General features: G+C 44.8%; 1 protein-coding gene across 10 annotated transcripts in view; it reads left to right on the top strand.

Annotated features, from left to right (window-relative positions):
* Positions 1-14,865, top strand: part of LOC144933467 (MAP/microtubule affinity-regulating kinase 3-like) — a 49,997-nt gene extending 35,132 nt beyond the window's left edge. For 2 of the 10 annotated variants that reach the window (XM_078858252.1, XM_078858251.1), the window contains exons 10-18: positions 1,283-1,382; positions 1,780-1,892; positions 2,436-2,598; positions 2,763-2,995; positions 3,267-3,370; positions 3,962-4,138; positions 6,311-6,589; positions 8,095-8,121; positions 13,051-14,865. In XM_078858252.1, the coding sequence (XP_078714378.1) occupies positions 1,283-1,382; positions 1,780-1,892; positions 2,436-2,598; positions 2,763-2,995; positions 3,267-3,370; positions 3,962-4,138; positions 6,311-6,589; positions 8,095-8,121; positions 13,051-13,414 (1,560 nt within the window). In that variant the 3' untranslated portion in view covers positions 13,415-14,865. Of the gene's footprint in view, positions 1-1,282; positions 1,383-1,779; positions 1,893-2,435; positions 2,599-2,762; positions 2,996-3,266; positions 3,371-3,961; positions 4,139-6,310; positions 6,590-8,094; positions 8,122-11,401; positions 11,447-13,050 lie in introns of all 10 variants that reach the window. The other 8 variants (XM_078858257.1, XM_078858256.1, XM_078858258.1 and 5 more) reach the window with 6 other exon arrangements.

Genomic DNA, 14,865 nt, shown 5'->3' with positions numbered 1-14,865 from the left:
GACAAGTGACCGGACTGGTGTCTTCCTTGGAAAATGTAAGCCTGGGTGCTCAAACAGTATGTGACATCAACAGTCGTGATGTCAACAGTGCATTCATTATGCACTGTCAGCTGTTTTGAAATGTATGATTTAGAGTTTTCTATTTGAGCGTGGAAGGGAATGTACTTATGATTTTCCTCCAGCTAGCAGCGGTTGGGTGTTTGGTTTTGCTGCAGCTTGTGTGGTTCTTTCTTTGCATATTCCTGCTCATGTTTACTTGTTGCTCAGCAAACGTAAATAAAAGCACAGCAGCAGTACAGCACTTTGCCGGTGGCGTAAACATGCAGACTCGAACTTAATAATATTGCCGGTGGCGTAAACATGCAGACTCGAACTTAATAATAAATATTGGCGGTGCTACCACATGGGTCCCATCTTTCTAGTAAAACAAGCAAGGGGCAAAAGGTTCCACTGGCCTAAGCGATAGCATCATCACATGTTGTGGCTACTTGTGGGGAGGGAGTGATGACTGCCTTGCTTGCGTGTGTGCCCATGTGCTTTGTGTTTGTAGTGGGTGGGGCCTGTCGCTGGGCTTGCACCGGCAGATCAAGGACGATCTGGCCAATTGGCGTTGAGTGGGTGTGGTTTGAAGGGCGTTATTGGACCGGCTGTGGTACATCCTCGCTTTGAGTGCCAGCCGATTGGTCCAGTGCCAGGAATTGATAAGTCGAGCTCATAATGTGATGTTGCCTCCAGCGGACACGTGCTGACCCTGGGATGATAATGATCCCCATTTGCAGTGATGAACTGCTGCATATTTGTTTTGATATTGTAACTCGTGAGGGAGTCCATAACCAGCAGCAGCTAAAGTTGCAATAACTTTCATTTAGTCATTGCAGTACAATTACAGAAATGTTTGGCAGAAGAGATATGAACTATTGCATTGCAATACTGCGAAAGCTGCTTCGCTTTGCACTGGATTGGCCAATGCATTTCCCTACAGAAAATGAACTTCTTGTCTGTGTGGCAATGGCAGACTCTTGTTTTTTTTTTCTCCTATACTTTAAAGGGGTGGCATAATTGTGTAAAAAAAGAGAATTTCATAGGAAGAGTGGGTTTCTGTTTAGTGTGAGTCAGTCTTTCAACATGAGCAAGCTGTTTGGCAATTGTGTTTTGTGATATTGTGCTATGCCTCAACACAAGCCCCTGCTGTACTACAAGTGGTGTTAATTTTTGTCTGTGCGTATTTACGACTTGCCCCATTGTCGCTAACACACAGTTTCTTTTGTCGCGTTGGCAACAGCAAATCATGAAAGACCGGTGGATGAACGTCGGCCACGAGGACGATGAGCTCAAGCCTTACGTGGAGCCCACACTAGACATCAACGACACCAAGAGGATAGGTAATGCCTCACACGGTTGGGTGGGGAGGGGGGGTCACACCTAGCTAAGACACGTCCATCACTGAGGGCCCTGCATTGGGAGCTGTTTAATATAAAATAATTACTACAGAGCAAAAACATTGCAATGTAAATACAAAGTTTTTGCACGACATAGTATCGTAACAAAGCCAAATTCTTTTCACTTTACCTGTGAATTGCGACCTGTGATGATGTCCTTGTGATAATGTGATGACTTGGTAAGAACTGCAAGTATAAATGTGCCTGGAATATATTGCTATCGATCGGTATGATGCAATGCAAGACGTTGCAGCACTTCATTGGAAAAATAAAATCCTCTTAGTTTGGAGAATGTGAAAGTTGATTAATGTTTTGACGGTGCCATGTTGTATGTGTGCAGAGACGATGGTTGAGATGGGATACTCGCGCGACGAGATCCGGGACTCGCTTACGAACATGAAGTACGACGAGATTCTGGCCACGTACCTGCTCCTTGGCCGCAAGCCCTCTGAGGTGCCGTATGCTGGCAGCTGTGATTGTGACTGGTTTAACAATCTACAGCTGTATTATTTCACGTTAAGAGCTGAAGTGTTGAGACCTCTACTTTTTGGATTTAAGCAATTGTTTTACAATTTTTTTTAATAAGTTATAAAACACAAAGCCAAGATGCATGTATAAAACGATGGAAGATTTCTAGATTTGAAGCTTTCGTGACTGCAAGGATTCATACTCTTAGGTTTTTTATGCCTGTGTCTGCTAAAAAATAAAATAAAAATTAATAAAAGTAAAATAAAAAATCACGACGTTTCGGAGGCAACACAAGCTTCCGTCTTCAGGTGGAACCGTTACAGCACGATTGCTGTATCAAGTACTGTGACGGTTCCACCCGAAGACGGAAGCTTGTGTTGCCTCCGAAACGTCGTGATTTTTTATTTTACTTTTATTAATTTTATTTTTTACCTACGTGACTTTACCGAAAAACCTAAGAGGATGGAAGATTTATTTGCAATTTTGCCGACATGCTGCTTGACTAACTTCTTGGCTTTTCCATTTCAGCTGGAGGGGAGTGACTCGTGTTCCGGAAGTAACCTGTCGCTGGCCAAGCCCCTGCGGCCCAGCAGTGACCTCAACAACAGCTCGGTGCCATCGCCGTCTCACGGCAAGGTGCAACGCAGCGTCTCTGCCAACCAGAAGCAACAGCGGCGTTACAGTGACCATGGTGAGCCTAAGCACTATGCCTCGCTGGCATTCACTTTCCAGCCTAAATGTATGCCTGTGTCTGCTAGACAAATGCCCCCTGTCTACTCGGTGAAGGCAATGCCATGGTTATCCTCCCCCTGCCCATCTAACCTGTCCTCTGGCGCCCGTTCTCCACTCTTGCAGTCGGACCACAGATCCCACCGTCGGCGTCGTACAACAAGCGGGCGGGGGCCGGTGCCGGGGCGTTGCCCACCATTGACCCAGATGGCGATGCTGCACGGGAAGATTTGACTAGAAAATCAGGCAGCAGTGCGAATAAGGCAGATGTGCCAGCAAGCCCTGTCGTCGGATCAGCCGCCAATCCCAACAAGGCCGAAATCCCTAACCGCAAAAAGGGAGGCAACACCCAGCCCCCGGTGAGTTTTTTTTTTCTTTCTCTCTGGATTATATTTTTTCTGCCACAGCTTGTTCTGATATCTAAACCCCTGAATGCGTTTTAAAAGGTGAAATTTTCATGGCGTTACAAACTGCTTTTTATGAGCCCTCGGGGAGAAATGAGGCGTTTTTGGATTGCATGGATCTCACTTATGGCTCCACTGTGAGCTTGGAGTGACATCCCAATTGTCACATCCTGCACGGGAATGAATGGAATGAAAGTGTTTCTTTTCATGTCCCCTGGCAATACAGAACAGCGCGCTGCCGGCCGGCATGTCACGCCGAAACACATACGTGTACGGGGAGAAGGCAAGCGGGGAGCGGCAGACCAGTGTGCAGAACGGCAAGGAAAACAGGTATTGGCGTCACGCACACGACGGTACCCTGCCAGCTGTGGCATTCAACCTCAATGTTCACTCACCCAAGTGTTTCGAGGGTGTGTACTTCAGCCAAGTTACCTTTAGAACATACTCTGTGTGAGGGAATTTTGTTCTCTTGAATTGAATACATAATTGGACATAGCATGTAAGGTATTTGTTTACGTGCGGCATTGTTTGTTTTCACGTAAACTCGGGTGCACGGCCTCAGCATTGTTTAAGGCAGTCAATCCAAGCCATTTGTGTAAATTCAAACGTTGAGATTGCTTTGTGCAGTGTTCATGTTCTTTCCAAGACAGCAGGTTTGTTGTGCCCTTGGAACATGTGTCAGCTGTTGTGTGCTTGACTCATGTTGGTGACAATCTAATGGGTGCCTTTCTTTTGGTCCTTGTTCCCTTGTTTTGCGTGCCGTGTTTTGTGTGCACGCGTTTCACTTTTTAATGTGATTTTTAAAAAATCCCTCCTCCTACTTGCCTATATTTTTCCTCTCAACACCTCTTCTTCCCCATTTTGCCCAAATGTATTCCAAAACCCTATTTTCGCCATCTCATGCATGGAAATGCATTGCAGTTTGACAGAAATGCCACCACTGTGTTTGGCTAGTGCCCGTGCCCCCAGCCCCGGTGCCAACCCACCTCTGTCGGCTGCACCGGGCTATGCCAGGCACCACAAGTCGATGTCAGCATCCGGCTTTCCAGCCAGACTCTCACTGACTTCCGATAAATCAACAGAGTCCCTGAGGCCAACGTAAGCGTGACCGGGTGGTTTTCCAGCGTCCTGCGCGAACCTCCAACCTGCGGCTTAGCATACACAGCGCTGCCGAGACCCTCTTATAACACACCCGCTTGTCTTACAGTTGTTTAGCTTTAATATTGTTTGCCCCTTTGATGGATGTTGTCATGTGGCTTGCGGTCTTAGTGTTGTTTGAAAACATAGTTGCTTGCTGTTGGCATGTGGAGGAGGTCAGATTGATGCTTGTGCACAATTGAATTTTTTCTTGGCAATGCTATTAAACAAAAAATTGTTTTGCTTGTTAAAACGAATCTGTAGTTGATGTGTATTGTTGTTTTATTGCATTCAATTGAAGTTTGTCTTCTGTTGGAATTCAATTAATCAAGTATCCAAGGCTACCCATTTTAATTACTTCTCGCAAGTTGACAAAAGTAACTTACAAGTGCCCAACAACTTGGGATGGTGGCAAAATGTAAAAGAGCATGGCTACATTTTTTATAGATTTCAATAAACTCTGTGGCCTGACCAAATCGATGCTCTTCATTTTGTGCTGCCACAGAAGAATCTTCTACCTCTGCATTGCCATTGATTACAGTGCCCTCTCCTCATGTCAAACATCACCCTGCTGAATCGAGCATTACTCATGCTGAGAGCACCCTTTTGCGTGCTTTAGATGTGCTCTAATGACTCGGTGCTATTGTGCCACACCACAGTCAATGCTTTGTCTCTAAGCAACGCATAGAATGTGGCAAAGCAGACACCATTTGCCAGCCATCCTGAGACGTAGTTTAAATTATGATTGTCAATTGTGATGATGTGCAGATTGTGGCAAAACCAAAGTAGATTCTGAAACAAATAGTAAATTGCAAGTTTTAAATCTGCGATTGACAATTACTAAAAGTTCCCTCCCCATTCAGGCAAGTCTCATCTCATACTGCTAATACACCATTTGCACAAAAACCACGTGGAAAAATTGTGTTAATGTAGCAGTATATTTGCATTGAATACGATACAAATTTATTCTGAAGTTGTTTACGAAATTGGCCGAGAGGCAAGTGTGACTTGCATAAAATATTTTTTTATATTTTTCTACAAAAAATGTCAAGTAAAAAAACATTTTTCTTTGGAATGTAAACATTATCTTTGTGGTAGTAGCAGACCCACCAATTGGTTGCGGTTAAGTTCTGTTTAAGTTATCGGTGCTTCTGTGGACGTATTTGGCATGGCAGATAATGAAAATGCGGCGACGTCTCTTCCAGGAATCGGCGTAACCTGTATAAAAGCACTATCTGTTCTGGGTGTAACGGAAATGGTAATGGGACAGAACAATCTATCCTTGCCTGACCATGATTCTTCTTCGTGGTTTACTGATAAGATTATCAGCTTCCCCCTAAATCATTTATTTCCTTTTGTGATATTTTTCCTGCTGAATTAAGGTTTTATGGCATTTGTTTAGTTTTATGGTATCCAAAACAGGAGAAAACAAATTGATGGTTCATGCTCTGCGACCAAAACTTTAAATGCAAAGAAAAATCTTTATTGCATTGCCACCTGAGTTGAGTGCACAGATGGGTACAATGCTGCAGCTTGTCCATTACAATATAAGCCTGTAGGGTTAAAACTAGTCAAATGCTTGGCGATTTTTAAAGCGCGAGATGGGACTTGTTGTTTATTCAAAAAGGTGACGAAATCTGAAATACCTCAGCCATTTTACAGAATCATCTGGTCACAACATAGTGCCATTAAGTACCTTCTTGTGATATCACTTGTTCACAGAAAAGCATGGCCAAGATATTGGTGCTCAGTAAGATAGGTCACAGCTATCTTTGATTGACCTGTTGCCAATAACACTGCGGTCATCGATAGAAATGGCAGCACAATGTTACACATAGTATTAACAGAGAAATAGCCTGGGCAATATTAGCTGTCATCACTCTTTAAGAAACCGCCACATGTTGACTGAGCTTTTTAAGCTTTTAGCAAGACACCTTCACTTGCCGTTCACCTTAAACGTTCACCTTAAACAAACGTCGCCTTCGCAGCAGATTAAGAGCAAGGCTTCACCTCGGACAGGTGGGCAGGGGAAAGCCATTTTCTCACCCCCTTACATTTTTGTGTCCTCGCTGCCACAGCATCGCCCCCCCTCACCTGTGCCCCGTTGCCCCCTTCTATGCCTGCGGAGAGCAGCTCGTCATCCGGCCAGCGTGTGCCCGTAGCCTCCCCGTCGGCGCACAGCATCGGAGTGTCTGCGCCGGGGCCCACGGGCGCCACGCCGGACCGCACCCGCTTCCCGCGCGGCAGCTCGAGCCGCAGCACCTTCCACGGGGGGCAGCTGCGCGAGCGCAAGAACGCCACGTACAACGGGCCGCCGGGCTCGCCCACGCTTTCGCACGACACGGCGCAGGCGCGTCAGCGGGGTGCTACGGGCAACATCTTCAGCAAGCTCACCTCCAAGTTCAGTCGCAGGTAAATGGCGAGTATCGGCACGCGTTTTTAGGGCAGTTAATAGCCCTTTTTGTTAAGGTAAAAGTGGTCTGACATTCAGTGGAATTATTACATGCAGACTCAGGTGAAGTCTCAAATTGTGGACTTCAATATGTTAATCGGTTAAGTGTCATGTCCTTTTATTACTCTGATATACTTGTATTGCTGTATTTGATGCAGCTATTTTCCATGTCCTTTACAATGTTTGGTATTCTGGAGTGAATGACATCCGATGTAAATGTATACTCCCAGAGTTGAGAGTTTCAGCTGCATAAATCCTCCATCGGGTATTGCCCGTACAAAGCATGTACAATGTTCTGCGACACTGTTGTTGTGAGACACGCTTAGCAGTGATTGACAAGTTGTGGCTTTTGGCCACGAGGTGTAGTGTACGTTAAGAAAAAAATGTTTGTTGGGCTTCATGGGCCCAACATTTGCATGTTGTGTCAATGTGTGGCCAGTTTCAATCTTGATTGGCTCTCGGGAAATGACCCATTGGACAGCTAGTTACTCTTCATAGAAGTTAGATTCCGCCTGCCCCGTGTACCACACTTGGTAGTGGATGATGCGTTTCCCAATTGGTGTTCTTTTTTTTGTTAATAAAGGAAAATACTGGCCAGTGTCCACCCTTACTCTAATAGCAAGCCATTATTGTTTTTTTTTTAAATGCAACAAAATGTATATTTAAAGTCTGTTTAAGAAGACCAAAGGATTAAGATTACATTCCATATGAAATGGCACACTGAATAGTTGATATGCAAACTTGCTACTTTGCACAGCTGACAACATACACGTATCCCTTCAAGTGTAGTCTTTAGATTAGCTCGTGAACATCTATTAAAGCAGAAACTCAAGGTAGCACCAGGGCCAGAGTCTGTCTCCCTCGTATCAACATTGTCACACTATGCAAAGTGTTCAATTTAAACCGAGTTGACTTGGGAGCCCAGGTTGACTCGCGCATAGCCACAAATACTGACTTCACCTTAACTTACTCTTCCAATGCAGTTGTACAGTATCAATGCAGTCATTATTGGAACCTCATTTGCCAGTAAAAAATATGATAATTGTTTTTTTTTACCCTTCTATCTGGCAACAAAACTGACACCTTTTTTACAAGGAGTCCTGTTTGCATTGACCACAATACCTGCAGCCATAATGCAAACAAAAAACATAACTCTGATTTGTTTGCATTATGGCTGCAGATATTGTGGTCAATGCAAACATGACTCCTTGTAAAAAAGGTGTCAGTTTTGTTGCCAGATAGAAGGGTAAAAAAACAATTATCAATGCAGTCATTTTCAGTATATATTTTAATTCACGTTACATTGTGAATTTTCTGCAAAGGTAAAAGTTATAATTGATCAATGTGAGGTTGTTTGTGAGTCCTAGTACTTGCTTTGTCGCCTAATAAAAAAACATACCTTTGTATGTTTCTGTTTATTTTCTGTGACCGTGATCTTATGTTCCCCCCCTTCATTTTGCTTTAGAAATCTCTCTTTCAGATTCAGCAGAAGGTAGGAGAGCGAGTGCCGTGTACAACGACCTTCCCCATAACTGCTTTACCCTTCCCACTGCCCCAGCCCTCCCACTGCCCCAGCCCTCCCACTCCCAGCAGCCTCTTGGTGGGAATCCCTTCTGCTTCCAGGCTTTTCTGTCGGCCTAACTCTGCAGTGGACTGGTGGTGGACTCGGATTAATTGTGCCTTGCACGGACATATACAGATTTCACTGACCGTTCCAACCGAGGTGGTGTGCATGTGCTAACGATCTGAGGCTGCAAGCTCTCTGGTGGCGTGGAGACCAATTAACCCTACTAACATATGTACCAAGTGAAATGTCTCGTGTCTTTCATGTGGGGATATGTGTTCCTTTATCCTTTGTTGTGTTATGCCTCGTCTTCAGCCTGCAGCTCTGCTGGGGATGGGCTTTGGGTTGTGCAAACATTGTGCTTGTTTGCTTTTGAAGCTGTCATTGTTTTGAATAAATGAAAGGGAATGCCTCTGTGATCATTGGTTGGGGTGCAAAGTGCCCAGAAACTCTCCTTATACAAAAATATGGTGTGTGCACAAGAGAAGATGTATTGGTCATCGATAATATTTTATTTACTGAATTAGGAATGTTGGGGACGAATGCAAGTGAATTGCCAGTGCAAACTGACACCTCGACTCTCTTAACCCCCCCCCTCCCCGTACTTGACAGTAGAAAAAAGAATAACGCCTCAAATAAAATCTAAATTTACTCAAAAAATATTCGGTAAAATTTCAATTTTCCAATTTTACATTTCAATCAAAAATGTACACACGCGGACCACAGACCCCAAGTTTCACCTATTAAAACCAAACAAAGTGGGAAGTATAGAGGACTAGAGAGGAAGGTATGAAGGGGAGGGCCTGCATATGTTTGCAGTTGTCTGTTTGTTCGTATAATGAGTTCAGTGGTACCCAGAGCTAGCCGCCAAGGGGAGGGGGAGGAACCTAGGGCCCACAGTATTTTCCACGGTGGATAACACCGCTCTACAAAAATGTGCCTCAGGACGTTTCAGTATCCATCTAAGAGTACCTGGCAAAACTCCTTGGTGGGACAGACACACGTGGCTGTTGCACAACTTTTCGGTATTGAATCGACATCTGCAAGGGTCGAATAACCGTGGTAGAAATGAGCGCTTAGTTTCATAAGAATACCCTCACGGGACCATGCGCAAATATGCAACATTGAAGCGGCCTGGCACAGGGTGGAGGGCAGTCTGAATTGGTTTTCCTTTGTTTAAGCTTTTTGCCTTTGTCATGTTGGTGACCCAGGTCCACTTGCACGTGACACTGTCCTCGAGTTCTTACCTGCTTATCCAAAAGACTTGGACCCTTCAATGCACTCCGAAAATTAAGCGTCCTCCACCTTCTTTCCTTGTTCGAATAAGAGTTAGGACAAAGCGAAGATAGATCTCTTCTATAATTTCACATCCACTTATACAAATGACTATGGGCAAAAAAAATGATACCTTGGATGGAGTGAATTCCAAATTTCAAACATTTAGACTTTATATTCCTGTCAATGTATGAAATTAGTATTTTTTCTTTGTAATGTTGCTCTGTACTGTAGAGGCAACCTACAGTAACTCGAGGGGATGGTTTGCCCCCCTGTGATTCGCTTACAGGTGTCCCCAACGTTTGTAATCCAGTTAGTGACAGCGCTGTGTCTCGCTGTATCCATAGACCACGTCTAGAATCGTGTATATGGCGGCATCTGTTGTGAGGTTTGTAAAAGAGAATGGATCCAAATAAATCTGGGGAGGCACTGCTGTTTCAAATATTTCACATCTGCAAGTAATTTGTAAATGTGAACCGATTTCATTAAATAGCTACATAAAGGTATTGTTTTTATATTGAGGGTTGTGTCTGTAGATGTATTTTAAATTAAATTCAGAATGCAGCTTTGGCCACAGTATAAAGGCTACCAGAAGAGATCGTAGGGTGGGTATGCCTTGTCTACACAAACTTAACATGAAAGAACATAAAATAACACGCATTAAAAATGTATTCTTAAAATCACAACAGTAACCCACTGATCAAAGCGTAAATGTGTTCCATTACAATGAATGCATATGTTCTGTCATCCTTATTAAGGAGCATGTTTTGTGATACTTGCAAATATTCTCAAAAGCATTGACTTATTAAAGTGATGATTATTGGCCTTTGAGATTAATCATACAAGGACGTAGAGAGTCGAGGCGAATTTAATCCAGTACCAAATTGCATTTTTATTCGGAGCACCGTTTTATTATACGCATCTTCAAAAAGATTCAAAATCAAGAAGTGATGTCACGATGGAAATGGTGATTGTAATTGGGTGCACACAATACAAAAGCAGGATAGTACAGTTTATCCGATCTGATCTGTTTGAGCAGCGAAGCAATTCGTTTTATGAGAAAAGTCAAATACTAAGAGGATTGTTGTGGAGCTGCCTTTCTGCATTTATTGAAAAACGCGGTGCTTAAAAAATACGCGCGTACATTAAGCGGCCCGTCTCAACCAGCTTGAGTACGTGCCGCTTAAAGTTCTGGCGAAAGAAGTTGCATAACAGATCTGCTTGAACGCACCATTGTTCAATCGTTTACCTAGCACACGCGCATCTTCTGTAACCTCGTTTCAATGGAATGAGGAATTCTCTACCTTGGGAATGTGCTCATTCTCTGCCAAATAAGCCAAAATGGGTTACTATATTCACATGGCAAGCCATTATAGTTGCTACGCCAGTATAGGTGAACTTTAAAAATCAGAGGATAAGGAAATGAGAGAAATAGACAGGTAATGTCAGCCTTTGAGGACGAATTTTGAATACAAATTATCTCAGGAATGATGATGGCTTCATTGTTGGAGAGTTGCAAGCGCATCACTCTGAGTAGGACCAGTGCTGCCACCTGCTGTAGCTGACTGCACAACAACGGCATAAATGAATCAACTTGCATCGAAGAGAACCACCTACATTTTATACCAGAACACTGCTGGTGGGAGGGGAGGGAACTTGGAGTGCATTTAAATATTATAAGAGCTAGCCTCAGGGTACATTTGTTATATGAGCTACCAAATAGACAGGATCGTAAACATGCAATGTGAACTAATGATTTGTCCAGCCTCGTGTGTACAGCTCATTCTCGGGAATTGTACATTGTGCATTGTATGTTTGCCTTAGCAGTGCAGTTCTGTACCATGTACCACTTACACGTGGATTTCCCTGTCCAGGGCTGCCGCAGAGGCAGGGTGTAACTGTGCATTGCAAATCTGTGGTTGTTTTTGCCGAGGGCATTGAATGAGGCAGAAAGAATCGGCAGATTTGAAGGGCCGAGGTGAGAACCCCGGCTGAGGGCACAGCATGGCTCCCCCGCTCGCACGAGCTGTCTCTCCACGTTGAGCAGAAGTCTGCACTGCTGTTGGCAGCGCACCTCCATCCAGTGACATCCAATGACACCCATTTTCAATTTCCGAGAGAAGGGGATGGCGAGATGACTTGCGCCATGCGTTTGGTTCCTTTCCATTGAATGCTTGATGTCGTCCTTTTACCCCCCATTCATTCATGAGCAAGAAAAAAAACTCACACGTGCACACCATACTCTTGGTAAAATAAATGACGTTGGTCTTCAATTCTTTTTTATATACAAACACAAAATGTAAATATATAAACCTGAAATAACCCAACTTTTAATCGGTAACTTCTAATACCGATGGGACTGTGTGTGTGTGTGTGGTGAGTTTTTGTATTGTGTTATTTGGTGTTTGTGCGTGTAATGTAATTTTTTTAGGGTGTATAGTCAGTCCTTTGTTTTGATAGCGATTGCACGCGCTGACCTTCGAAAGCATGAGCATGCGGTCCTGTGGGCCCTCGGAACTCATCATCTCTTCATTGCGCTTTGGCGTTGCACTGGTCCAGGCCTTGCAGGCATATGCACGCCTCGATGCTCGCCCAGCTGTCTCCAACCGCCTCTCCCCTCTATGCCACCTGTGGTTTGGGCTCTCTGCCACCTCTGCGTCAATTGGGCCTTTGCGCATGAACTTAACAACACTCCCAAGGCTGTGTTGGTTAAAATGCAGATCACATTGCTTGAAGGTTACTGCCAACTCTGATAACTTTTTTTTAAGTTTCTCATTTACAATTTCCACATGAATGTAGTTATTTTTTTGCATTGTCTATTCAAACTGAAACATGTTGGTAATATTAACAGTGAGCATTATTACGGTCAGCCTTTTTGCCATTGTCGCTTAGAAACATTTTATTGTGCCGTACAATGCGATGCACAACACAAAGGGCGTAAAAGGAGAAAATGGGGAGGAAAGACAAAATATAATACCTTTTTGACAAATTTTGACCAATACACTTTTTTAATGATTTTTTTTACATTGCAGTCCAGTTTTTCAATATGGTTTGCATTTGGTAATCCAGTCAGGTGAAATTGTGTTCAACGCCATTTTTATTTGGCTAGAGATTACTCACCGAGGCAGCACATCCAAATGTAAGGTCCCCCATGAGCATTTTGCATCTGGGAATAGATCCAAGTGTTCAGAGAGCTCGTACACTTTTAAGGGGGTAACACTCAACTCTGCCATCTTGATGACACCTCACAAGCCCACACCTAAAATGTCCCTCCAAAGGCTAACTGGGCTTGGATCTGCTTTGCTCCCAGGATCTGGTGAGATTGGCACATTTAGAGTGATTTGGTGATATGTTAGAGCACTTCATGCATTGGTCAGGGTTTGGCTGAGCCCTCTGGAGTTGGTAAATGGAGTACCCAACAGCAGTTGTATTGTGCAGATACTAACCATCACCGTGGGGAATGTTGACATTTCCTCAAGATCAGGGCCACCAAAAGAGATGCGCTTTAAGCAGCACCAGGCAAGTGGGTAGTGGTTCTTGCGGTCGTTGTTGATGTCCACGTTGTCTGCTTGTTGTTGACAGCCGCACCACCACAACCACCACGACGATGGAGGTGCGCGAGGAGCCACGCGACTCAAAGCCACGCTCGCTTCGCTTCACGTGGAGCATGAAGACGACGAGCTCCATGGAGCCGGGCGAGATGATGCGCGAGATCCGCAAGGTGCTGGACAACAACGCGTGCGACTACGAGCAGCGCGAGCCCTACTTGCTGTACTGCGCGCATGGCGAGACGCGATCGGGCGCCGAAGAGCCGGTCACCTGGGAGATGGAGGTGTGCAAGCTGCCGCGCCTCTCGCTCAACGGTGTGCGCTTCAAGCGCATTTCGGGCACCTCCATCGCCTTCAAGAACATCGCCTCCAAGATCGCTAACGAGCTCAAGCTCTGACAAGGTGGCCGGCGGTGGCGGCGGCAGCAGAGGCGAACGCTCATCAGGCTAGCCAAGTCCTCTGAGGGTTCTACAAGTTAGAAGACAAAAAAACTAAAACTCTGGGGCACATGGCTTGACCTGGAAACATGAGCGGTGACACACAAACTCTGGCGATGTGCTTGCCTGCGCTATGATGCAGGGATGTCGTGCACGGGCTGGCGGAGCTGTGTAGAGATTTGAAGATGTGCCAGAGTTGTGATTAAACGCTTGCTTTTGAGCCATGTGGTGGAGCCAAGAGTGAGCGAGACACGTACACGGGGGGGAAATGTGCTTTTTCGCCGATCCGCACCTTTCCGCAACGGGCACACTGGTTGGAATGCACAGATTGGTATACTTCTATAAGCTTCCCAGTAACATCCCAATTTAAAATCAATTATTTTATGTAAAATAGAGCCGATGGATATGTTAAAGTGTCCTGTATAAAAAAAAGCTATAATTTATGGTTGGTTTCAAAACAAAGGTGAAAACATAATTTTGCAAAAGCATTGAAGGCATGTAATAAGGCTGAGAGGCATTGGACCTGGGTTTCAGCCACTCGACTGGACCTCGAGCCGAGCACAGTGTTAAGCGTGGCGCCATCAACGAAACTGGGCCCTGGGATTCACAGCTTTGCTTTTTAGAGGCGTCGTGCGGCCAGTTTTTTTCTTCCTCTTTGCCACTGTGGATCGCACGCCGTTTGCTGTATAGTCGCAGTTACCTTTGGCTCGGTGCGGTGAACGCCGGCCGTGATGTTGTCTCCTGCACGGATGGACTGAAGGGATTGGGGGAGGGCCCTACTCCAGGGTTCTCAGCTGGGGGACGACGCTGTCCCATTGGGATCGTCAAACTCGCAGCTCCGTTTCGCAACTCACAAGTGGGTTGAGTCTGCAAAGTAAATATGCGTTTATTACAAGCATTATTGATAAATATCTTACGTGCACTAAAACAACATTAACAATTGCAGAAGAGAATACTCACCCATTGATTTTAGTTCTTGTATAATTTCTTCATATTTATTAACGTACACGTTAATTTTTAGTAGGACGATCAAGTGAACATTTCCTCGGTTTTCTTCAAGTCGCAAGTATGAGCAAAGCCCCACTATGTTAGTGTTTTATACTTGTGTTTGTGAAGACGAACTCACCAACTGCTGCAATCCCACCCCCCCCCCCCCCCCCTGGTGTTTTGTACGAGGAAAAATGGGGCTGACTGACCCTGAAGCGCCTCCGCTCATGCACACCCCGGCGGGCGGCCTTTACAACTGTGGCAACACCATCGCCTGCTAGGCTCGCTCGGGATTTTTCTTTTTTTTTTTAAACTATAGCTGTCGTTATGATCAGGTTCGTGCAAGCGGTCAATGCAAGATGTCAGGTCCCTTAGCTCTATATATATCTGGTGCACAATTATTAAAACCCTTGTTGAAAACTCTG

The sequence above is a fragment of the Lampetra fluviatilis genome, chromosome 7 (assembly GCF_964198595.1).
Source record: "Lampetra fluviatilis chromosome 7, kcLamFluv1.1, whole genome shotgun sequence".
Classification (NCBI taxonomy): domain Eukaryota; kingdom Metazoa; phylum Chordata; class Hyperoartia; order Petromyzontiformes; family Petromyzontidae; genus Lampetra; species Lampetra fluviatilis.
Note: the sequence above shows the minus strand (reverse complement) of the source record. Positions and strands in the feature narration are given on the sequence as shown.